A 25929-nucleotide genomic window follows, 5' to 3' on the forward strand; every position below is an offset into this window, starting at 1 on the left:
TTGGCGCACGCACTGAACCCAATAACCTGGTTCACACCTAACAACAGTCCAGAGTATGGGTTGAGCATGGGTTGTTGAATCCTGGGTTTCAACAGCCCATTGGGCATTGCTAGTACCAACATGTATGGTCCCTTTTTTAAACAGAAATTCTGATAGGAACTAGGAAGCTGCCCTTTGGCTCGGTGCTGGTTTACAGCTAACACTGAATTCTTTAGCTAGTGGCAGTGTTACAACCAGGGATCCTGCACTTAAGTTGTTGAGCAGTTCGTGCACATTATTTTTTCTTGGCGAATACAAATGGATGTGTTTACGATTGCTTCAGCCATTTAGCCCAGGATTATCTACTTCTACTCCTGGGGAGGGCAACTTGCAGCCCATAGACCTCATCCAGCCCATTGAAGTCACCCATCCAGCCTATGTAGCCTTGCTATTGCTGTTTGCATTTGGGGGCTCCCAATCATTCTCCTAATAGGGCTCTGGTGCCTTTTATGGCTGTGTGATGAACAGAAATTGAACAGGTAATGCTTTCCCCTCTACTCCACCTGGAGAAAAGTCACCTGATGGCTTCCAGCCTGTCACGCTGCTGGTAAAGGCAAGGCATTTGGGTTTCCTGGGAGCAGGATTTTCTCTGCTTTGATGGGGGAAAAGAAGACGGTTTTAAGGTTTCTGTGCCAACACTCCATTTTGGTGAAGTCTGTATAAGTCTGTATAAAGTCTGTATAATCTATATAATAATAATATATATCTATATAATAATAATAGTCTATATAAGTCTGTGAAGTCTGTGTAAGTCTGTATAATCTTACCATAAGGCACTAAGGCAAAGATGCAGGATCTCCAGCCTGCTGCCGGAACCTGGATCCCCCAATCTGGCCCATGGAGATTCTTTGGGTTCCTCTAGGCAGTGGGGCTTCCCAGTGCTGGCCACAGTGGAGGCTGGTGGCTCCAATGTCCATGGGGGTGTGTGAATCTGCTCTGGGTTTCAGTCAGAACCAGTCTGAACTCTAAAGGAGCTATCCAAGGTGCAAAGCAAAGCACCTTGGATAGCTCCTTTAGAGTTCTGACTGGTCCTGACTGAAGCCCAGAGCGGATTCACCACCCCACTGACACAAGAACCACCAGTCTCCACTGGCTGGCCGCGTCCCTTTCTCGGTGCTGGGAGAGGCACAAAGCTCTGTGCCTCTCCTCAGCTTGGATAAATTGAAAATGGCCGTGGCTGTGACCACTGACACCATCTGGCCTGTGGAGGACCAGGTGAGGGGGCAGCTTTCATCCCCCCTCTACCAAAAATCCATTCCACACCCCTGCACTAAGGGATGTTTATGCTGGTGATGGTGAAGCTGCTGTCTGAGCCAGGGCTAAACCTCATGATGTCCCTGACAAGGATTGTCTTTGGCACGCACACACATCCAGTCGTTCCATTTTGACATACCTTATTTTTTTATTACATTTATAGCCCATTTCATGATTCTGATGCACAATTTGCATGCATGTTTTCCGCCTGTCATATAAGTCGATAAACAGGCCCAGCGTCAGCACCTGGCACCTTTGGGCATCTGCTGGGGTCTCACCCCCCCCCCCAAACTGGGCCTACCGATGCCTGAAAGAGGTGGGCAGATGAATCATCCTGGAGCCTTTTAGAACAGTAAAAAAAAGGGGTCTCAAGCCCCTGTAATTGGAGCACTGGACTATCTTTACAGGGCCAAAAGAATGACAAATGTGGCCAGGTCTCCTACTGTATAGAGGACAGTCCTCTATTTTGGAAAATTGGGAGAGGACAGTCCTCTGTTTGAAGGTGTTCTCTGTTTGATGGGCTGTCCAGTCCAAGCCTGGTTTAAAGTCAAAGAACCATAAGGAGGGAGAGCGGGGGCCTTGATGTTGCCCATCTACCATTAGCCCCTGGACAGCGGACTGAGCATCAGGCACACAGATCACCCAGTTGGTTTTGTCAACTATGCTGCAATATATTTCTATTTAAATCAGGGGTGGGCTACTTGTGGCCCTCCATATGTTTTGGCCCAGAACTCCCATGATCCTTCACCATGGGCTATCTTGGCTAGGGCTGATGGGAGTTGTAGTCAAAACATGTGGAGGACCACAAGTTGCCCAGCCCTAGTTTAAATTCTAATTATTTCTAAATTTGCACTTATTCATAACAATTTGTACATGCAAACAATATGCAAAGTGCTGCCCCTTTTTGTCCTCTTTTGGGGTGATGCATTTCCTCTTTTTCTGGCAATACATAAGTGGCCATCCAACATATGTATCACATAATTTTCATTGTTTTGCTTTCTCGACGTAGTTTGCTTTGCTCCATTCAGAAAAAGAACAATGCTGCCTATGAGTGATGCTGCGCCTAAAGCCATTTAAAAATATCCGGACAAGGGACCTCAGCAACACCACTGCTTTGCTATTACAGCAGCAAATCATTTGTTGCATGTATCATGCACAGTGCGTGGCTAATCTCCTTAGCTCTGATCTAAACCAGGGCTCCCTTACTATGGTCAGTGGCTGGAAAGAACAGTTGATCCAGGGAGAAGGGGAAAGCTACCAAAACAGCCCCCTTAGCAAAGTAACGGCTGGAGAGGAAAACAAGCATGTAAAACAAGGAACATTCCTGCTTAAAATCACAGTGGAAGAAGTAGACTGGATATCTTCGGGAACTCTGTGGAAACCAGGATGGGTGGGTGGGTGCAGAGTTGAAGAGGAGTAGGGGAGTCAAGGATTTGATAAAGCACAGTATGTAAAGCACATTTTAGGGCTAGGCACAGGCAAAATCACTGGATGTCTCGGAGGAAGAGAGGTTAAACTTTGCCTATTTGTGTTTACAGACTTGCACCTACCCATTTGGAATGGCAATTAGACCCATTTCTGGTCTGATTTAAAGTCTGGAGGATTTCCTGTAATAGGCTTAGCTAAAGCAGGGTGTAGAACCTCAGGCTCATGGGCCAAATTTGGTCTGCCTGGGATCTCAGTCCAAGGTTTTCCAGATGTCCATGCCCCTTTCCATCCATCCACTCCTGATTGGTGGTTTCCTGGCTCCCCCACCCCATTCTAAGAGGTTGAAATGCCTGTCTTAAGGCTTCATTAGTGGCAGTAAGAGCTTTGAGCTAAAATACACTGGTATTTGGGGAATTTGTGCCCTGGCTACTGCTGGAATGTGGCCCCTGAGAGCTTATGCAAAATGGGATTCAGCCCTGGGTGTTAAAAAAAGGTTCAAAATCCTTGGGCTAAAGAAACACATGTTAAGTTACTATATGCCACCCATCTCATGGTATATTTATATAGAGTTGGATCTGGATTTAGCCATACTTAGAGTAGTCCCATTAATCACAACTATATCCTGTTAATTTCAGTTAATTTCAGTACTAAAGATTTAGTAGGACTAAATCTGGATCCAAACAGAGTATTTTATATTGGTGGTAGTGGGGATATTGCAAATAAAATTTGCTTGCAGAACACCTGAAATGTTATATGTAACTTTAAGAACCTGACTGTTGATCTATGAAAGTCTGAATTGTTGATTGGCTTACTTAAGGGTGCAATCCTATGCACATTTAGACAGAAGTCTTACAACTACCAGCTGTGCTGGCTGGGGAATGCTAGAGATGTAGGACTTTTTCTGTCCTACGTGCATAGGTTTGTGCCTTAATCCATTATTTGCACCATATATGCCACTGATTCAGAAAATAAATAAAAACACTCTGAGCATGTGCAGTTTTGCATTTTAAACTCACTTAAATCATAACACCACCATGATTACAGGAACAAAAAGGGAATTTGCTTCTGCTGTCCTGATGCATTCATAACCCGTTGCTGTCTGGGTGGTCATTTGGGTCCAGTGAGCCCTGCAAGGGCCTGAATGTTGACCCCAAAGTGCAGCCCTAGGTGCACCACTGATGTCAACTTCCTGTCAGCCAAGAGGTCCATTCGTACCAGTTTCCTACCCTTTTCATCAACCGTCAGCAGCCTGGGGATAATTTCCCAGCAGGAGACAAGCTGTAACTTCTTCCCTGGGACCAGATTATTTAAAATCTGCCACACCCACACAAGGCCCTGGAAAAGAGCCATGTCTCCGTTGGAACAGGTGTGTGCTGTACATCACATAACAACAGCAACAGGCACGCTGTCAGTGTACGGATCAGGAGGGAGGGAGAGGCTTGTTTGGAGGACACCGAGTTCCAGGCGCCTACTCACACATCACTACAGCTCGGTAATAACTAGACGTGTTTAAAGCAAGCAAGAGGACAGAACTGGAGGCTGAAGGAGAATTTGGCATAAATCCTTGCATTTCTGCAGAGAGATGCAGCTGATGATATATGCTTCTTCCAAGCTGCTAATACCAGGAAGGGAGAAGGAACAGTTGGACACTAATATCTACTGGCAGAGGCTAAGATTATACCACACAAGCTTGCCACATTCAGTCTCCACTAGGCTTAAGAAGTGGAGGAAGAATGCATGCTTTGCATACATCAAGTCCCAAATTCGGTCCTTGCAGGCTTGATATGAGCATCCTCAGGCAGCTCTGGACTGGCCATGGGTCCTACTTTACAGAGGACAGTCCTTTATTTATTTATTTATTTATTTATTTATTTATTTATTTAATATGCATTTATTTTTCACATGTATATACAGCCTTATCTGCAAAAGGCCTTCAAGGGAGTGTGCAACCATTTAAAACAACAAAACCTTGCAACCATCAAAATAAGAACATTAAAAACACATTTTCAAAGGCTAAACTGAAATGATGGCTGTCCGAGGGCAGTCCTCTGTTGGATGGCATTCTCTGTTGCAAGGGCTGTCTAGTCCAAGTCCGGTTTAAAGAGAACTCTAAGAAATTAGCAGCGGGACCTTGAAGTTGCCCATCGAAAGTTATCAACTGGACAGCAGCCTGAGGAGGCAGTCACACAAGTCACCTGGTCACAGTCTTCTGCACTATGGTGACACTGTATTTCTATTCAAAAGATAGCAGTCATTTAAAAATGTGCATCTATGTCTATAAACTAAGACATGGAAATATTAAGCAAATCGGTGTCCTCTTTTTTTGACAATGTGGCCACTGTAAGCAGCTCCTGGCCTCAGCAGGGCCAACTGCTAAGTTGATGCCTGCCCTGCCCCCTCACCCTGCTCTGGACAGCTGGGTGTGATTTGCCATTTTAATGTCCCACAACGCCCCCAGGATAGCGTCGCCCAGGGGCGTTGTGGGAAATTAAAATGGCGGCTCGCACCAATCTGCCTGGTGCTGATGACAGGCAGCCCTAGTGCTGCCAGATAAGCCTGCTGGTTAAGAGTCCTCCAATGCAGGAGAGAGCCTAGACACCAGAGGGTGATCTGCCAAAGGCCCTCTCAAACCTGGAGCCAGCCCTCCATTCCTAGCATCTCGCCTTAAAGAATCTCAGGAAGTAGAGCTGGGCAGTGGAGTGGGACACCTTCTGGATAGCTCCTGCCAATTGAAATAGATTATACAGGGCCAGGCAGACCAAGGGTGACTCAGTAGGAAGTAGCTTATGGTCCTACGAATGCCAGGCTAAGAATTAGGCTTGCAATCCCATCTGTCTAGTGCAGGGGTGTTGAACCTCAGGAGTTCCCCAGAAGGCTATGCCTCCTTCCCTTGGGCCCACTGCCTTTCCCCTGGCTTTTGGAGAAGGTTTTCCCCATTCTAAGAGCCTCGTGTGGCGCAAGGTGGTAGGTGGCAGTAATGCAACCGAAACTCTCCCCACGACCTGAGTTTGATCCTAGCAGAAGCTGGTTTTCAGGTAGCCGGCTCAGGTCGACTCAGCCCTCCATCCTTCCGAGGTTGGTAAAATGAGTACCCAGCTTGCGGGGGGAATGGTAGTTAGGACTGGGGAAGGCAATGGCAAACCACCCCACTATACAGTCTGCCAGGAAAATGCCAAGGAAAAACGGCATCCCTCTAGGGTCAGCAATGACTCGGTGCTTGCACAAAAGGAACCTTTCTTTTTCCTTTCCCCCATTCTAAAAGGTGGAAATCCCTCTCCTAAAGCTTCATTACTGGCAGTGAGAGCTTTTAAGCTCAAATAGGCTGGTATTTTTGGTATTTGAGAGCTTCTGGCTTTTCTCTCTGGCCGCACATACCACTGGAATGTAGCTCCTGAGAGCTCCTCCAAAACGGAATTCAGGTCTTGGGTTCTGCACCCTGATCTAATCAAACTGCTATCTGTGTGTGGGTGGAGTGAGGCTGTTCCATATGGAGCAGATGTATCACCCCATACAAAAGCTAATCTGTTACAGTGGCTAGCGTGCTGTGCTTCAGTATGGGAGACCCAAATTCAGTTCCCCGGCTTAGCCATTAAGCTGACTGGGTGGCCTTGGGTAAGACGCTAGCTGTCCCTTCCTGACGCAGATCCTGTAGTCTCAAGGTTCTGGTGCAGGGAGGCATGGTGCGGGGGACAACTGTGTTTCCCCCTCATGGGTAGGCTGACACCTCTTGCAATTTGACACCCCAGGAACCTGTATTGCCTCTTGGATTGGACCGACCCTGCAGTCTCCTGACTCAGGTACAGGGTGAGAGGGATGAGGAGGCACATCACTTGGTGTAAGAGAGATAGCATGTTCTGCTCTGCGTGGAGGAAGAGGCCGGATGCCATGGTGCTCCCAGATTCTCAGCCCATCTCACATCGAGTCTGTCCTTTTTCGGGCAAACACAGCAGATACACTCTTGACGATGCTGCGGATCCCAGTGCCTTTCTTCAGGGCCAGTTTGGCTTCGCAGATGCGTTCCGCCAGGCCATGAAAGACCATGAGGGCCCCATGATAGGCTTCCGCAGCGGACACCTCATAGAACTCGCAATCCATGGAGCGCGCCAGGAGCCGGCCCTCCTCGCTGGAGACCATTCGCCGGTGGTGCAGGTCTCTCTTGTTCCCCACAATGACAATGGGCACTTTCTCCTGGCTCAGGCCTTCTTTGGCCGCCTTGATAATCTGGACTTTGGGCTGGACACTGTTGAAGCTGGCCCGGTCACAGATGCTGTAGACCAGCACAAAGCCGTCAGCCCACTGGATGCGTTTATCCTCAGACGAGCTGTCATCCATCCGCTCCTGAGAAAGGAAATAAGCAGGCCTACCACCTTTAGCCAACGAATTGGTTAGAGCGATCCAATAAAAAAACACAATTCAATGGACTAAAAGAGTGCCCCAATTAAATAAGTTGGTCTGTAGATTTAAATGAGGTTTATAAAAAATATATTTTAACACAAGTATGTATACACACTACAGGTGGCAAGCACCATCTTAGGCATCCCCTCCTGAGAGAGAAGGGGGAATGCCTCTAATATGGTTATGCCTTCTGTGATGCATGTATGCCTCAGCCAAAACAAAGTATGCTCCCCCGCCCTTTAGAGTGTTTGCTTCTCTGATGTGCAAATCTATGCAGATTTAATCTGTGTTTCAATTTACTGTCTAATGCAATTGACTAAGGTTACTTTACTCGGATAACAGCCCTAGAAATAAGTTGGGAAACTAGAAGATGCAGTTAGTTAACATTAACAATCAAGGCTGATCTTCCGAAGGAGCACAAGAGATGCATGACATTCAGGCTCCCATCTTGGTTGAGATGCCATGTCAGATGGCATGGGGCTCATATGGGAGTCCTCCTAATCAGCTCCCACTTCCCTACTTCCTGTACTCCCAGGACTTCCTGCCAGAGGAGGAGCCTGCGGGAAGCTCAATTCAGGATACAAACACCATGGGCCAGAATCCCCTTGGTCATGATAGTCAGGTGACTCTGGAGAGCCAATCCTGTGCAACTGCTTGATACATAGCTTCAAAGTTTGCTGCATTCTCTCAGCCTGGGCATCCTGTTTCTGAAGTACTATGTTGCTCCTCTTTGGTACGGAGGTATGGATTTTGTTCCGTCTGTTCCACCTGTGTTTCGCGGATTGTCAGGTGTCTTGTTCCATCATCCACTCATTGATGGAATTGGATTGTTTTTAGGGATGTGCAAGAGTTTCATTCCACTTGTGCACATGAGCACAAGTGCACACTTGTGCTGATGTGCATTAGCGCAAGTGCAGATTAATGGTGAGAAACCAGTCCGCAAGTCCATGGCATCTGTGTGGCTCGGACAAAGTCAGTCCGCTGCAGAATCTTCAGGTCATAGAATCACAGAATAGTAGGGTTGGAAGGGGCCTACAAGACCATCGAGTCCAACTGCCTGCTCAATTCAGGAATCCAAGTCAGAGCATCCCCGATAGATGGCTGTTCAGCCTCGTCTTGAATGCCTCCAGTGTGGGAGAGCCCACCACCTCCCTAGGTAATTGGTTCCATTGTCGTATTGCTCTAACCATCAGGAGGTTTTTCCTGATGTTCAGCCAGAATCTGGCTTCCAGTCACTTGAGCCCATTATTCCGTGTCCTGCACTCTGGGATGATCAATAAGAGATCCTGGCCTTCCTCTCTGTGACAACCTTTCAAGTACTTGAAGAGCGCTATCCTATCTCCCCTTAGTCTTCTCTTCTCAAGGCTAAACATGCCCAGTTCCTTCAGTCTCTCTTCACAGGTCTTTGTTTCCAGTCCCCTGACCATCTTTGTTGCCCTCCTCTGAATCCTCTCCAGTTTGTCTGCATCCTTCTTAAAGTGTGGTGCCCAGAACTGGACACAGTACTCAAGATGAGGCATAACCAGTGCTGAGTAGAGGGGAACTAGTACTTCCCGGGATTTGGAAGCGATGCTTCTATTAATGCAGCCCAAAATAGCATTTGCCTTTTTTGCAGCCACATCACAGTGTTGGCTCATATTCAACTTGTGATGTACAACAATTCCAAGATCCTTCTCGCTTGCAGTGTTGTTGAGCCACGTATCCAAACTCATCTGAATCCATTGCAGATTTCTCCGCCAACCTACTTTTTGGTTCCAGGCTGCTTCCTGGCTGGTTGGTAGGAGGTATGTTAGGAAAAAATGTTAATTTCATTATTCCATTTTGCTTTTGTTATAAATTTGTTTAAAATATATTCATGTTTATTACTTATACTCATTGTCAATGTCTTTTCTTCTTTTACTTCCTTTCTTCTAGGTTTTTGTGTTGTTTTGCCATTGCCCCTAGGGGTGGCGGCAGCAGCAGAGGTAATTTGGGAGGCTGCCTCCTGGCGGCCACCTTCTAATTTTCCCAGAATGCCCTGGATGTTGTATTATTCCAAGGCATCCTGGGGGAGAAATGGGCAACCAGCATGAAAAATGACAGCCCCTTCTGGCAGCTGCCATTTTCCCTCAGAATGCCCAACAGTGATGCAGTGTCCAATGCATTCTGAGAAAATACAATAGCAGCCAGGAGGCAGCTGCCAAAATCAGCAGCTGCCACCGGGGAAAGGTAAGATCTCACCCCAAAATGAGTGACTACTAACTTGTTCTCATAATTAGCATCATAAAATGCCAACTAGATATTGGCAAATCCATTCTTTAGGTATACCATGGAGAATGGGAAAATGAAGTGTGTGTTTTTTGAAGGAATCTGACAGGGAGCTTTTACTCTTTTCTTTTTTCACTTTTCCAAACCTTTGGGAAATTCTGTCTGTCTGTCTGTCTGTCTGTCTATCTTCTGCTGCTAACTATTGCTTGTTATGAATTTGTTTTAAATTGTTTTAATATTGTTATTTTTATTTAGGGGGGAAGAAAGGAAGGGAAGGGAAGGGAAGGGAAGGGAAGGGAAGGGAAGGGAAGGGAAGGGAAGGGAAGGGAAGGGAAGGGAAAACAATTGATTTTATTAGGAACATTTTTGTAATAGTAATTATAAGGTGTAATATAAACATTCAAAATAGAATAAATAGATGTGACGGTATGTAAGAGAGCTCCCTCACCTGCGAGCAAGGAAAGTCCCATATGTGGAAAAGGATCTCTCTGCCTTCCACTGCCAAAGTGTGGGTGTAGATAGACTCTGGGTGGGGAAAAAGCAAAAAGTTCTAATTGCCAGAAAGGCACTCCCAAGAGTGCAATCCTCTCTTCTTCCTCTCTGTATCTATTGCTCTACCACTCCCTTTCCAGCTTAGCATTCCTCTCTGGTTGTTAGAGATCAGCAGCAGCCCCATGAAACAGGAAACATGAACTGGGAGTTTGACACAGACCACCAGCCACATGGGTTTATGCCTTTATTGAGAACTGAATTATACTTCTGCTTTCCCCTGTGGTAAAATATTACAGCGCTTCAGGTCTATAAATATATTTTTCTAAATAAGTAGGGCAAGGGTAGCCTGCAACAAAATGTTGCAGCCTACCTTCCCTCCTAACAGAAGGGCTGCTGTTTAGGGTCCCAACCAGCCATGCCAATTCAGGACAATCCACTCTCCCCTCTCCCCACTCCCCTGCTAGGTTTTCCTTTTTCAACTGAGTTCAAACATTTTGTAGCCAGTGAGCGTGTTCAGTCCATGTTGGGCTGGGTTTTTCGGGGGGAGGTAACCCCCACATTTAAAAAAAAAAAAATGTTTTGTACATCTGCAAACCTTGGAGTTCCTCTGAACATGCTGATAGCTCCCTGTTGTTTCTAAGTGGTCCTGACTTGGCTCCATTTCCACTGGCACTCAGCACCTGAGTTTGCTTTTAGAGGAAGCGATGACTAGCAGCCTGAAGACCTAAGCTTGTCCACATGGAAGTGAGTCTGACTGAATTCTGTGTGACATGCCCTGTTGAGGCATTTGAGAGAATGCATGAGGAGGGCTCAATGTGTTCACTGGGATGGGGCCACATCCACTGGCTCTTCCCCCTACATCTCTGTCCATCTGTCCACGTGCCCCCCTCAGTTCAGACCCCGTTGTGTTGAACCGGCAAGGTCCGAAAGGAAAATCTACTCGCATTCGCTGGAATGTGCATAGAACTCTCCGTGTGATTGAGGACTCTGGGTAAAATCCAACATAAATCCTACTTAGAGGATGACTAACTTAAGACTCATTCATTTCAATGGGTCTACCCTAAGTAGGACTTGTGTTGGATTTTGCCATCTGCCTTAGCAGGACTCCCCAGTTGTCATGAGAGTTCTTCTTCATCTCCAACTGAAGTGAAGCCTGCAACCTCTATTGGTACATGCAGATTTTAGGCAAATCTGTGTCCTCTTTTTTAAAAAAGAGTTTCTTTTTTGTTTTAATGCTGGGTTTAGGGCACAATCCTATGCAGATAGGCGGCCGCCTCCAAACTCGGAGGGGACCACCTATCCAATGCAGGGCAGGAGAAGCACAGAGGGGATCGTTTCCTCCGTGCTTCTCCTGCCCTGCATTTGAGACTAGACGCTGATTTTGGCTGTCTAGCCATGGGAGGTCAGAGAGGGGGAGGCAGCTGCCGGACAACACATGGGATGTGTCGTACTGGCATTTCTGCCCTCCCCACACTGGAATGCCACCCCAGAACACCCTGTTTTGGCCGCTCCACACTCCTCTTGTGAACGCAGAGCACAGGGAAGGGGGGAAGGTTGGTTCTCCGGGAACTGACCTCGGAACATGGGCTTTGAGGTCAGTTCCCGGAAAACCAGATATCCTATGGCCGTCTACCTGCTGACTAGCGGCCATAGGATTGTTCCCTCCATCACCTAAATTCTTTAAAGTGATGCATTGCCTCTTTTTTGGTCCCCCTAATTAAAAGTGCCCAGCATTGAACCTGTGGCTTCAGGCACGCAGTGTACACTCTGAGCAACCCACCCGCACACCCCTGATCGTCATGTCACAGCAGAAGGAAATGATCCAGCGCTTCGCACAGAATCAATTTTTGCAGCTGAGATTTCTTTGATTAAGTGGACTATCCAGCCTCCTGAAGGGTGACATAAACTCAACAACAAGCACGAATCTGTCCACGTGACGATGATGACACTCACCCATATCTCCGTATTCTCCGATGAACCTCCTGGTGAGAAAGCGCACTGTCAAAGCTGTGAAAAAGAGTGGGAGTTGTAACTGTTATATAGGACGGCTTGAGAGATGGAACTTATTTATATCTTCAGACTGAGAAAATGGAAGGGAAAAAATAGCCCCACAAACAAACTCAAATCTGCAAATATGAACATTCTCAAAATTCAGATTTGCAGGAATTCTGACTTGCAAAATTTCACAGATTTTTCTAGGAGAAACTCTTTTAAGTTGTGCAGAGCAAAAAACCCCTAAATCTTGGACCTCAAGAGTTTGCAGCCATGTGCTTATGCTCAGATTCAAATGAAGGATGATTGCCAGCGGTTTTAGATTGTCATCTTATGCATGCTTATAGTGCAAACCAGTGTATGTTTGCTCAGAACTAAGTCCCACTGTATTCAATCAAGCTTACTCACAGGGAAGTGTGCACATAACATCCCAGTTTTCCTAATTTACTAACTGGGGGGCAATCTACATTACAACTTTAAACTGGTTTCAAACTGGTTTATCTAAAGGGATCCTGCAATTTCATGAGGGTACTGAGAATTCTTTGCTAGAGACCCCTGTCCCCTGCCCAAGCAGCCCTTCTTCCTAGAGCTACAATTCCCAGAATTCCTGTATTTGGTAGTTGTAATTGCTAAAAACAGGTTTGAAACCAGTTTAAAGTTGTAATGTAGATTGCCCCCATGTCTCAGTTAACATCCAAGTCCTGTATTGGTACTGGAGGCAAACAGGCTTCTTTGCAATGAAACTATCTACAAAATAATAGAAGACATTTCATGTATGGATACAATAATTATGGCTGGGGTTAGAGTTTTATGGAATTACAACTGCAGTCCTAGTTCGTACACTTCCAAGTGAACTCTGTGGGACTTGATTCTGAGTAAACATGCAGAGAATTCCACTGGAAGTGCTTAAAAGAAGAAATTCGAGACCAAACCTAACGGTGTGAACCTCCTCCTTAATTTTTTCCCCGTTTCACCTCCATTTCGCAAATCTGATGAGTATGTTTAGCAGTTTGCTCGGTAAGTGGACTATACAACTTTTCTTGCTTACTGAACTCATGATACCTTGCCAAGTTGTGTTCCACCCTATCCATCTTTTTCTGGAAGGGAAAGAGAATTGTGCCCGTCGGACAATGCGTGTGACATTTAAGTTTACATGCAGATCAAGTTTAGAAGTCACCCCAGTTTCCTCCTTCGATCTTTGGGAGAATGTTTTGCAGCTCAAGATGTCAGGCTTTCTACTTTTAGCTCATCTTCCATGACTTTTTCCCCTCCCAGTGTCAAAACTCACCTGATTTTCCCACCCTGTCTGCTCCAAGTACCACGACGTTGGCTTCCATTTTCAGTGGTGTTGGAGTGGGTCCCTCCACCACAGGCTGATGGTCTGGGGTGAAGCTGGCACTTCGACGCAGAGGGATTCGGAGGACCATTGATAAGATCTGTTTTCGCCCAGTCTGTCAGCCAGGGAATCTCTCTGCTGTTTTCTTTCTGTTCAGTCAGAACAAGAATGACTCCTTTTTGCACTTGAAACTGTAGGAGTGATTTGCATGGATCATACCATTCCTGATGAATGGAAGGGGCTTCCCTCACAGGAGCTACTAACTGAACAAATTCCTGGCATTAAAACAAAAATGGAACAGAATATCTAGCTAGCTAATTTTATTCACAATGAAATCATCATAAAAAGTGAATCTAGTGGTGAAACTGACCCGCACTTTCAAGTAGTAGAAGAATCTGGGTGGGACTCATTATTTTCTATATGTATGAGACCTCCTTGCGAAGAGAAAAGTCACTGGAAAAGACCCTGATGCTGGGAAAGATTGAAGGCAAAAGGAGAAGGGGATGGCAGAGGATGAGATGGCTAGATAGCATCACCGATGCAATGAATATGAACTTGAGCACACTCCGGGAGAGAGCGCAGGACAGGAAGGCTTGGCGTGCTCTGGTCCATGGGGTCACGAAGAGTCAGACACGACTGAACAACAACAAATGAGACCTCCAGAACTTTCACTGTATTACACGTATATCCCATAAGCCCATGTGTGAGGCCCTTTGTGCGAAGGAGAGATTCTTGGTCAGGTAGGGCTGACCCTACCATTAGGCAAAGTGAGGCACAAGCCTCATGCAGCCGAATTGGGGTGTCATAATCTTCTTGATTTATAGGTTTAGATGTTTTATGTTTGCGTTTTTTAAAAGCGCAGATTTGTACACCTTATACATGTATCTTTCAAGTTACCTTTTTTGAGTTGTCATTTGTAACTTTCAAGGATTGTTTCATTGTTAGATGTTTTGTCCTTTAGGGAGCAATCCTATGGGGATAGGCAGCCGCCTCCAAACTCAGAAGTGACCACCTATCCAATGTAGGGTGGGCTGAGCACAGAGGGGATCTTCTCTGCACTCCAGCTGCCCCGCATTAGAGGCTAGATGACCGATTTCAGCTATCTAGCTGCAGTGCTTCATAGTGGGGGTGGGGGTGCAACTGGATAGCACATAGAAAGCGTCGTAATTATTCTTCCGCTGTCCCTGTCCCTCCCTTCCCCTGGGAACACCCCCTTTTCCCCTGCTCCATGGTGCTCTTACAAGCGCAGAGCCTGGGACGAACCGCACCTCTTACATGGCAGCAGGGGCGAGTGCAGGGAGGCAGTTTTCTGGGAACCGATCTCGGAGCACAGGCTCTGAGGTCAGTCCCCGAAAACTGAAAAATCCTATGGCCGTCCAGCTGCTGTCTACCAGCCATAGGATTGTCCTCTTAAACAATGTTAGCTTTGCATATATAGTTTACATTGTTAGTTTTCAGTGTACACTTGGGGTATTATAATATTTTGAATTATAGGTTAAAGGCACAGTCCTAAGCATGTTTAGACAGAAAGAAAGGCCTACAACTCTCAGCATGCCTCATACTGCGAGTTATAAGCCTCTTTATGTGTCTAAACATGCACAGAATTGTGCCCTAAGGATGCAATCCTAAGGGGATGGCCATAAGCCTTTAGACTCGGAGGTTTACAGCCATCCAATGCAGAACAGGAGGAGCGGAGGAAGCAATCTTCGCTTCCGTGCTCCTGCTGTTCTGCATTTTGGCTAGACAGGCTTTTTTGTCTGTCGAATTTGGGGCTCTGCAGAGCAGGAGGGAAAGAGGCTGGGAAGGCCTGGGGATATGGCATAAGCCAGCACACCATCCCCTCCCCTCCAACACCCCCCCTTTCCCTCCTCTCCGAGGTCGCCTTTGTGTTGTGTTTTTCGCTAGACAGGCTTTTTTGCCTGTCTAGCAATGGTGCTTCAGAAGAGAAGGGAAGGAGGCTTAAGAGGCTCAGAATAGCTCATATCAACCTCACCAGTCTCCCCCACCCGCCACAACACCCCCTTTTCCCCCTCTCCAAGGTCGATCTTCCAACCTCAGAGGCCAGCTGGTGTGGTTCTTTCCATGCCAGCTGCGAAGGGAGAGGGAGGGTTGGATCTCCAACTCCTCCTTCTGAGGTCGGAGTGCTGTCTCTGACCTCAGAGGGGGGAATCCCCACTATTCTATGGCCCCTCAGACAATGTCTAGGGACCATAAGATTGCTCCTCAAAACTATTAACAATAAAACTACCCGGACCTAATAAAAAACTAAAACGCCCCATCATATACTGTCAAATGCCTGGGAATAGATCAAAGCCTTAACTTGGTGCCAAAAAGATGACAATTTTGGTACCAGATGGACCTCACTGAGGAGAGCACTCTACAATCAGGGGGCCACACCAAGAAGCCCCTTTCTCTTGTTGCCATCTTCCGAGCCTCCCTCGGAGGAAGGTCTCAGATGCTGATCGTAGCATATAGGTAGGTTCGTACCAGGAGAGGCACTCCATCAGGTATCGTGATCTCAAGATGTATAAGGCTGTACAGGTCAAGACTAGCACCTTGAATTGGACTTAGCAATGTACAGGCAGCCAGTATGTATGATATCTTATATTTTTACTGCAAGGAAGGGGGAGAGGCGCTTGTATTTTCTGCCCCAGGTGCCAAAATAACTTTACCAGGCATAGATACTATGCAGCTTGACTTGTGGGTGGGCAGCAAAATATCTTGGGTTGGTCCTGCTGGATCATCCCCTTGTATCATGTGAGGAGTTTTATTTGAATACCCTTCATGAAACGTTCACACATCCCATGCATCTGCCTCCAAAGGTATCAGGGAATATCTTCTTTTTTAATTTGGAAATATAGCTGTTGCCTTTGCAAAATTGCTCGTAGCAACATAGAAAAACTATTTAAACAATCTCAATTTAAAATGCAAGTAGAACTAAGCAATTTAAAAAATATCACCAGTGTTTCATAACCTTCTGATAGCACTTTCAATTAAACTTGGAAGCAACGCCATCCCTCATAGAGTTGCTGACTCTGGGCCTCAGGGTCAGAGCTTGGGAGGCAAGAGGTGGTGCTTGATAGACCAGGGGGCAGCGCATACAGCAATAGGATGGAGCTTACAGCTGCCAGGAGAGGAGCATCGGGTGGCACCTGGTGTTTTGGAGGAAGCAGCTGGCACCAGGTGAAGACCTTTTTATTTTCCCAGGCATTTTTAGGATTTTAGCATTCCAGTTTTTTTAGCTCTGCTGTCTTAAATCTGCTATTACATTTTAAATATCTGCACTGCTGCTAGATTTTATTCTGATTGTATTTTTATTCTGTAGTTGGAGGGTGCAATCCTATCAGGATAGGTGGCCGCCTCCGAACTCAGAAGCGACTGCCTATCCAATGCAGGGCAGGAAAAATGTGGAGGGGATCGTTCCCGCCGAGCTTCAGCCACCCTGCATTTGGGGCTAGATAGCCGATTTCGGCTGTCTAGCCGCAGCACCTTGGAGTGGAGCAGGTGGATGCTGGACAACACGTAGGACGTGTCATACCAGATTTCCGACTTCCCCGCCCGGGGTCTGCCCCTGGGAACGCCCCTTTTTTGCTGCTCCGTGCTCCTCTTCCAAGCATGGAGCAGTTCCGCGCTGCCTACGAGGCAGCACAAAAGGGGGTGAAGGTCGGTTCTCAGGGAACCGACGTATTCTATGGCCATCTAGCTGCTGACTAGCAGCCATAGGATTGTGCCCTTAATCTATTATATTTTATATTGTATTTTTGTAGTTTTAATTTTGTGAATCAGCCAGAGAGCTTCAGCTATTGGGTGGTATAAAAATGAAATAAATAAATATCTGATCGCTCAGAATGGAGTCTGATAGATATGGGGGCAGAGGTAATAGCAACATTCTCAAACCAAGCAAAAATGAGCTCCCCTCCCCCACCTCGATGCTGGCCTCTCACACTAAGATTTTACTTTCCCTTGGAGACTCTGAGAAAGGAGGCTAAAATCAAAATACTTTTCCTGAGACCCAGCAAAGGTCTCAATCGTTGGACCTTGTAACATTTAGGACACAACCTTATCCAGATGTCCTTCAGCCTCCAAACTAGGGGGTTTACAGGCATCCAGTGCAGAGTGGGAGGAATGCTTCTCACGCTCTGCATTTTTGCCCGCCGGGTGTTTTTGCCCATCTAGCTAGGGCTCTGTGGAGGGGGAGGGAAGGAGGCTGAGGATTGTTCGTATCTCCACTTCCCCAGTCCGCTCTCCTTCCCACCCACAGTACCACCCCCTTTCCCTCTGCTCCAAGCTTGCTTTTGCGAGCGTATCAGATATGAACCTGAGCTTTCAAGGAGTGCAGCCCCACCCAGAACAGGCAATGAGCCTATCTCCCAGACCTGAGAACCACTCAGCCACAGGGCTTCCATCTTGCCAGGATTCAGTTTCAGTTTATTGGCCCTCATCCAGTCCATTACTGCATCTAGGCACTGATCCAGGATTTACACAGCCTCACCTGATTCAGATGTCACAGGGAGATAGAGCTGCGTGTCATCAGCATACTGATGGCACTTGGCTCTAAATTCGCTAATGACCACTCCCAGCAGCTTCATATAGATGTTAAACAACATTGGGGACAGGATGTTACCCTGCGGAACCCCATTACTCAATTGCCAAGGGGCTGTGGGATGGTCACGCACTGTTAATCTCTGAAATCGACCCCACAGGTAAGACCAGGAGCACTGTAACACAGTGCCTCGAATGCCCATCTCATGGAGTCGACCCAGGAGGACACCATGGTTGATTTGATTTCACAAACTCCAACTGTCCCTTTTTTCTAAAATTTCCGGAGGGGTAGCCATCTTAAGGTGCAATCCTATGCATGTTTAGACAGAAAAAAATGGTGGCTGGGGAATGCTGGAAGTTGTAGGACTTTTTTCTATCTAAACTCGCATAGGATTGTGTCCTTAGTCTGTTGCAACAAAAACAACAGAGTCTTGTGGCACCTTAAAGATTAACAAATTTATTCTGGCATCAGCTTTTGTGGATGTTATCTACATCATCAGATGCATGAATGGTTAACCTCAAATTGGCAGATCCATATACACATACACACACGCTGGGGGCAGGGGGGAAGAAATTTCCATGGTAAATCACTATTTTCTCCCTAATTTTGCCTTTTTTGGAAGCCTGGTTAAAAATGTAAGTGGCAAGAGTTGTCATGTTTCAGGTCCTCTGCCAGGGCCTTTACAAATTAAATCTCTGTATATGGGGGAGAGCAGAATGATGCCCATTTCTTAATGTGCATGCATTTTGCGGCAGCCACCCATGAAGACACCATATAGTACGAAGCCTGTCATTTTGCATGCTGGAGAGGCTAATTTTGAATTGCTGATAACAGATTACAGGACGATTAATACTTGGCTTTTGCTGGAAGGCTTTTGGAACTGGCTGAGGCTGTTTCCTGGGGCTTATTTTGATAGTTGCATTGCTAGTTAGTTGTGTGCGTGTGCGTTTTGTCTCTCCCTTCTGTTACATTGTTGCTTGCTTTCTCATTTTGTAATGCTGATGCCTTGTTTGCTTTGCTTTAAATGTTGTTTGTAAGCCATCTCCTGGACTTTCCTAAAACATAGGGGTGATACAACAAAAAATAAAACACAAACATGTTACTTTTTAAACTTGAAGCAACACAGATTCTTTTGCCTTTTAAAACAGTGCAGGACATCCCTGCCCACCCATGAAGCTCACTGGGTGACTTTGGGCCAGAATCTCTCTCTCTCTCTCTCTGCTTAACCTACCTCACAGGGTTGTTGTGAGGATAAATTTGCAAGAGAAAGAATGACGTATACTGCCCTGAGGTGATTGCAGAAAGGGCTGGATAGAAATGCAGCCATTCAAGACAACCTATTGCAGTTTAATGAATACATCAGACACAGCAACAATGTGTAACGGTGGTGCTGGGGAGAAGATTTACAACCCAGCCCTACGTGTTTACCCAAAAGTAAGCTGTGTTCACTGGGGCTTACTCACAGGTAAATGTGCAAATTTGATATGAGAATTGGGTATATTATGCAAGTGGGTGAAGTGTTTTCATTTGTGAAGTGTTAAGCAGGTAGCCTTCTAAATAAGTCCACGAAAGTTACTAGCCTGAATTTTGCGAACCTGCTGGCAGCAGGCAGAAGGACAGAGTGCTCTTGTCTCTCCTCTACCTGCTTGCTTACTCACTCATGTGCGAATTTCTTCTTGCCTATAGCTACCAGTCTAGTGCTTAAATGGAAGGGTGTTAAGAGGGTATGGTACTGTGTGTGTATGTATGTCAGGGTGCTTCCAAACGGATGGTCCTAGTGTTACCAGTCAGAACATGTTGTGCAGCTATTCTGCCTTAACACATTTTCTGTGATTAAACAAAAGATGGAAGAAACAGTGGGAAAACACAAGAGCGGTTCAAATGGAAGATGTTGGGAGCTTCCAAACAGGGCTTTTTTCCTGTCTCATTCACGGAATTTTATGGTGGAGTCTATGTGTCACTGTCTTCCATTTGCAACCTCCTGGGTTTTTCCATCACTTTTTCCATCTCTTTTGTTATTATAACTGTATTAGATCCCGCCCACTGCAGTTTTGAATACTATGCAAAGATTAAACCCTTCCCCCCTCCCCTCCCCTCCCCTCCCCTCCCCTCCCCTCCAGGTTTCCCCCCTTCAGTTGTTCCTACCCTGTATTTAAAGAGTAAAGGTTTCATATATGCATGTAAAATCATTAAGCAAAAACGGGATAGTTACATAGAAATAAATAATAACAAATACATTAATAAAAGGGCTGTGTCGTGAATGTGCCTGCACTGGTTTTGAGGTGATTCATATTATTCTGCATATAATTTAAGAAAATCTCCCTATATTAATTGGAATGTATTTTCTTTCAATAATTTGGAATTCCATTAAGGAGAAAAAGGAATAGCTGTACAATGCCTTCTAATGGGTAGTGCTAAGTGCCATCTGTCTGGAAGCACCCCATATAATCTGGATCCCCCGCTCCCCAATAAAATTATGTGAATGAGGTAGGATTACACAGTAAATTCCTCATTTGAAAGCTCCGTCAGTCAGCCTGCAAGAAAAACACAATACAGGGGACCCCAAGCTTTTTGGGTTGGTGGGCACATTTGGAATTTTGAAAGAATGTCATGAGCAGTCTCACAAAGTGGCTGCCATGGTGCTGTTGGGGCGCGTGGGGCGGGGGGGGGGGGCTAGCCCATTCATAAAATGGCTGCAATGGGGTATGTGGCTGGTCACAAAACACACATTTCCCAAAAGGCAAGCTGGTGGGACTAATAGAAAAGTAACTTGTCCAAGAACCTAAGTACAAGGCAGAGGTGGGGTCTGCACACAAAAATATAAACAATTGTTACGTATGGATATGAATGATGTAAACAATTATTATATATGCATATTTTTATATGGTCTTCCTTCCTTTTTCTTTCTTCTTCCTTCCTCTCTTTTGTGCTTCCCACCCTTTTGTTTTTGTTTGTTTCTTATTGTTATATTTATAGGGGCCGTGGTGGCTTAGTGGTTAAGACGCTGAACTGCAGACTGGAAGGTCGGCAGGTCAGCAGTTCGAGACCCGAGTGCCGCGTGACGGAGTGAGCTCCCGTCTTCAGTCCCAGCTTCTGCCAACCTAGCAGTTCGAAAGCAAGAAATTGCAAGTAGATAAATAGGTGCCGCCTCGGCGGGAAAGGTAGCAGCTTTCCGTGCACCTCGGTGTTCAGCCATGCCGGCCACATGGCCACGGAAGCGTCTTCGGACAGCGCTGGCTCTTCGGCTTAGAAACGGGGATGAGCACCGCACCCTAGAGTCGGACACGACTGGTTGGGGACACCTTTACCTTTTAAACAAGCATAGGGCCGCGGTGGCTTAGTGGTTAAGACGCTGAACTGCAGACTGGAAGGTCGGCAGGTCAGCGGTTCGAGACCCAAGTGCCGCGTGACGGAGTGAGTTCCCGTCTGCAGTCCCAGCTTCTGCCAACCTAGCAGTTTGAAGGCAAGAAATTGCAAGTAGATAAATAGGTGCCGCCTCGGCGGGAAAGGTAGCAGCGTTCCGTGCACCTCGGTGTTCAGCCATGCCGGCCACATGGCCACGGAAGCGTCTTCGGACAGCGCTGGCTCTTCGGCTTAGAAACGGGGATGAGCACCGCACCCTAGAGTCGGACACGACTGGTTGGGGACACCTTTACCTTTTAAACAAGCATAGGGCCGCGGTGGCTTAGTGGTTAAGACGCTGAACTGCAGACTGGAAGGTCGGCAGGTCAGCGGTTCGAGACCCAAGTGCCGCGTGACGGAGTGAGTTCCCGTCTGCAGTCCCAGCTCCTGCCAACCTAGCAGTTCGAAAGCAAGAAATCGCAGGTAGATAAATAGGTGCCGCCTCGGCGGGAAAGGAAGCAGCGTTCCGTGCACCTCGGTGTTCAGTCATGCCGGCCACATGGCCACGGAAGCGTCTTCGGCTTAGAAACGGGGATGAGCACCGCACCCTAGAGTCGGACACGACTGGCTGGGGACACCTTTACCTTTACTTATTGTTATATTTGCAAATAAATAACATACTAACAAAATATAAAACCACTGTTATAACCCAAATAATGATGGTGTCGGAGGGCAGTGCTTCACTTTGCAGCATTGCCAGCCTCCCAGTTAAAAACACACACGTTTGTTTGGGTTTGTTTGTTTGTTTGTTTTAATTAAAACAAATCTTAAGAAATACAATAAAAATCAGAAGAGGCAGGGAACCTGGCCGGCGCCAAGAGAGGTGTTCACGGGCCCACTGGTGCCCATGGGCCCCATGTTGGCGACCCCGGGGGCAATGCATCATTCACCACCACACCTCACCTCACCTCACCTTTTTTAAACAAAATATCCTCTCTCGGGCTTTTCCAAACGCTGCAGACTGATGTCAAGGCGGCGCAGAGTCACTCCGAAAATAATTAATTCGTTGCGCTCCTGTAACAATACTGTGGGATACAATTAAAACAAAGCAGTAAAACCAACGACAATTAACTATCCGTGAAAAAAGCAGCGGAGGGAACACATCGTCGCCAGTATTTTAAGCACGGCATCCTTCGGGAAGGGCGGCAGCGGCGGCGAGCAGCAGCGGCGGCGAGGGCTGCTTTGCTGACCGCGCAACCCGGCTCGCGTCTTACTCAGGAGCAAGTCCTGTCGAGTTCGACTCCCGACTCCCGGGTAAAAGTGGGCAGAGGGTCGCGGCCCAGACGAGGCTGCGCTGCGGCCCTCCTTGCTTCGCCCTGAAAAGGCCGCCTTCGTTCTCCAGACATTTCCCTCCCTCTCCTCAACAGGTTCCCCCCTCCTCCTCCTGCGGCGGCGGCCGCCGAGCCCCCTTCGCCCAACCCGCCCTTCGCAGCTCGTCAGGGCTGAGGGAAGCCGGGGCCGCCCCTCGACGCCATTTCCCAGCGCCGGCCTAGTCAGGCCCCTTCCGAAGCCGCCGGCCTCAGGGCGCGTGACTGCGCCGCCTCAGGGCTCCGCGGAGGAGGAGACGCGATGAGGTGAGGTGAGGAAACCGCCGCAACCCCAACCACCGCCGCGGCGGCGCCCTCCCCTCTTCCCTGGAGCGAGTGCCTCTGAGCCTACGCAGAGGGCTTGAGGGCCTCCTCCTTCCCCGGCTGCTTTCCTCCTGGCGGCCCTGCCAGGGAGGCTGGGGGCGCTTCGGAGGGGCCCCGCACCGCCTTGTCTGTGTGCCCCCCTCTCTTAATTTCCCTGAACTAACCTTCCTCTCTCCCCCCCCCCCCGCCGCCCCCACGCTGGTTTTCACTCCGGTTTTAATATCTGTTTTGAAACTTAAGGTTTTTGCGTTTTACTATGTTAGGGCGCAATCCTATGCGTGTTTAGACAGAGGAAAAGGCCTACAACTCCCAGCATTCCCCAGCCAGCAAGGCTGGCTGGGGAATGCTGGGAGTTGTAGGCCTTTTCCTCTGTCTAAACACGCATAGGATTGCACCCTTATTGTATTTTATGGTCTCTTGTTGTGAACCGCAACCTTCTGGGCCCCTATGCCTCCTGGTCTGCGTGGGGGGGCACTGAGCTGTATGCCCCCCTCTCTTAATTTCCCTGAACCTCCCCGCCCCCTTGCAGGGGGCTTCCTCACTGCTCTTTCCCCCTCACTAGGTTTTGCAGGGGGTTCCCCATTGAGCCCCGTATCCCGTACCACTGCATTTTCTTCTGGGATGCCCAAGTGTGTCTCCCTCTTCTCCCAAGGTGTCTTTGAAAGGCAAACGTTGTGGTGTCTTTCTTCGGTGCCTCCTGGGGCAATTTCTACAAGGCGAGAGTTGGCCATGGAGTGTGACCAGCCCTGCTTCTGGGCCTTTATAAGGCCCATAATAAGAGCTGCTCTCTGAGAAACATAGAAATCCAGCATTGCCCTAGTTGGGGGAGGATAAAGTGATGGGAAAGTTTTCAGCGGCTTGATTTATTTTTATTAGCAATGATGTGAGACGTGGGGGGGAAACCTTCAGGAGCCCTCCAGATGTGCCGGACTACAAGTCCATGAGTCCTATCATCCCCAGCCGCCATAGTTATAGTCTAACACATCTGGAGGGAACCAGGTTCGGAAAGGCTGCCTTACGTAAAGAGTGAAAGATAACATTTTCCCCACTAAGTCTTGTGTGTGTGTGTGTGTGTGTGTGTGTGTATGCTGTCTTGGTGTATTCCCTTTTCTTTCTTTTTTACTACCCCCCTGACTCCTGCACCTTTAGCCCTTCAGTTTTAAAAAGTGCGTGTGGGGGTGTTTTAAAGATCTTTGTGCTGATGCTGGCTTTTACTGTGGTTTTAATATCTGTTGTAAATGTAAGATTTTAACATTATGTTTTACTATGTTACTGCATTTTAAGGTCTTTTAAGTTTTGTTTTGTGAACCGCCCAGAGAGCTTCAGCTGTTGGGCAGTATAAAAATGTAATAAATAAATAAAAATAAATAATAGCCTGATAACATAGAAATTAAGCAGGCAAAGCTTTGTTTTCTGTCACGGAGGCAAAGTGATGAGAAAAGGTTTGTCTGCATGATCTGTGTGTGCATCAAACTTTCCTTAAAGGCTCTGGAGTTGGCAAAACCTAAAAATAAAGCTAATAACATCATCCCCCTCCCCCTCCCCATTTTCCCCTGGGAAAATTGCAGGGACTTCCCTCCACCCATATGCTACAGACCCTGTTTTTCCCCTCTGTTGTGTCCCCCTGAGCTGAATTTTAGATTGTAAGTTCGTTGGGGCAGGGACTGACATCCAATATTGTGTAAAGTGCCATGCACATTGATGGAGCTATATAAAGAAATAACATCATCAACAGCGGAGTGGTACCATCAAGAATTTAACCCACATGTATATAAAAATATACCTTCTGATGCTGCTTGTCCGCTTCCTCCCATTGCCATACATTTACTGTCACTGCAGTGGAAGGGTTTACTTGTTGTCACACATCCAGCCAACTCTTCCTGTTTGTTCATTCCACGCCCGCTTGTATCCTCCACTTTTTGTTTATGATTATATGCAGCTCTCTATGATCGTGTGTGTGTGTGTGGGGGGGGTGGATGCTTATTGCCCTTTCAGGTTACCAGTCTACTTATGGCAATGCTGAGGATATAAGCAGTGATGTGGGTTTTCTGGGAAATTTTGAATTAAAAACTAGGGTAATTGGCATCAGAAAATTTTCAGTTTGCATTAGAAAATTTGCTGATGCTCTAGAGCAGCCTTCTCTAATGTGGTGCCCTCCAGATATATTGGGCCTCAACTCCTATCAGCCACAACCACCGTGGCCAGTGGTCATACCAGTAGCCAGTTATACTCCAAATCATCTGGAGAGCACCAGGTTGGGTATGGCTTCCCTAGGAAGTGATCAAATTTAGCATGTTTATTTTTCTTGTATTTAATAAACAAACCTAAAAAGTACCCTATGTTAATCTTTTGTCACCTGAAAAATATTAATTAAAACTTTGAAACTGCCAAGCTTGCCTAATATTGTATTTGCAATTGTTCATTGTTACTAACAGCATGGTCCCAAACATGTTCTGAAGGCACATGAGACACCTATCTTGCCTGGGTCTGGTCAGTGTTTGGAGGGGGGACCATGTAGGAACCACATGTGGCCACCTTGCGTTCCACGTTGGAAGAAAGGTGGGATATAAATGAAATAAGTAAGTAAGGGCGCAATCCTATGGCCACTAGTCAGCGGCTAGATGGCCATGGGATAGGTCGGTTCCCGGGAACCGACTTTGGAGCCCATGCTCCTACCCCCACCCTCTCCCATGCTGCCTTGTACACAGTGCAGATCAGCCCCACCCTCTTGAAGAGGAATGCAGAGTGGTGAAAATGGGGCATTCCCGGGGGCAGGCCAGGGCGGGGAAGTCAGAAATCCGGTACGACACATTCTATGTGTTGTCCGGCCACCACTTCCCGCGTGCCAAGGTCCTGTGGCTAGACAGCTGAACTTGGCTGTCTAGCCGCAAAAGCCAGGCAAGGGGAGCGAGGAGGAGATCCGCTCCTTACCACTCCTCCTGCCTTGCACTGGATAGATGGTTGCCCCCAGGCTCGGAGGCAACCATCGATCAAGGTAGGATTGCTCCCTTACTAACGAACATATGTAATGGATTCCCCCCCCCCCCCCCCGCAGAACAGTAAAGCACTGGAAAGATTTCCACCCCACATCACTGGAATGTGGCTTTGACAGCTCTGCCCTTTGAACCAAGTTTCCTTGCCCTGTCTTTTGTTTTGGAAACAGTGTTGTC

General features: G+C 47.2%; 2 protein-coding genes across 6 annotated transcripts in view; one reads left to right on the forward strand and one right to left on the reverse strand.

The window, feature by feature from the left end:
- Positions 1 to 3709: 3709 nt before the first annotated feature.
- LOC146337194 (ras-related and estrogen-regulated growth inhibitor-like protein) lies at positions 3710 to 22128 on the reverse strand. The gene is made up of 5 exons (XM_084817298.1): positions 22042 to 22128; positions 13136 to 13332; positions 11809 to 11862; positions 9812 to 9888; positions 3710 to 7059 (listed from the first exon to the last, which is right to left on the reverse strand). The coding sequence occupies exons 2-5, from the start codon at positions 13272 to 13274 to the stop codon at positions 6634 to 6636; spliced, it is 696 nt and encodes a 231-aa protein (XP_084673424.1). The 5' UTR covers positions 13275 to 13332; positions 22042 to 22128; the 3' UTR covers positions 3710 to 6633.
- A 460-nt stretch (positions 22129 to 22588) lies between these two features.
- KIF7 (kinesin family member 7) overlaps positions 22589 to 25929 on the forward strand; it is a 32361-nt gene continuing 29020 nt past the window's right edge. For 4 of the 5 annotated variants that reach the window (XR_014785394.1, XR_014785396.1, XR_014785395.1 and 1 more), the window contains exon 1: positions 22589 to 22707. The gene's annotated coding sequence lies outside the window, so the exon portion shown is untranslated. The remainder of the gene's footprint in view (positions 22708 to 25929) is intronic. The other variant, XM_084817296.1, reaches the window with a different exon arrangement.

This window comes from Heloderma suspectum, chromosome 11 (assembly GCF_057233095.1).
Source record: "Heloderma suspectum isolate Gila_16-S chromosome 11, 16-S_ref, whole genome shotgun sequence".
Classification (NCBI taxonomy): domain Eukaryota; kingdom Metazoa; phylum Chordata; class Lepidosauria; order Squamata; family Helodermatidae; genus Heloderma; species Heloderma suspectum.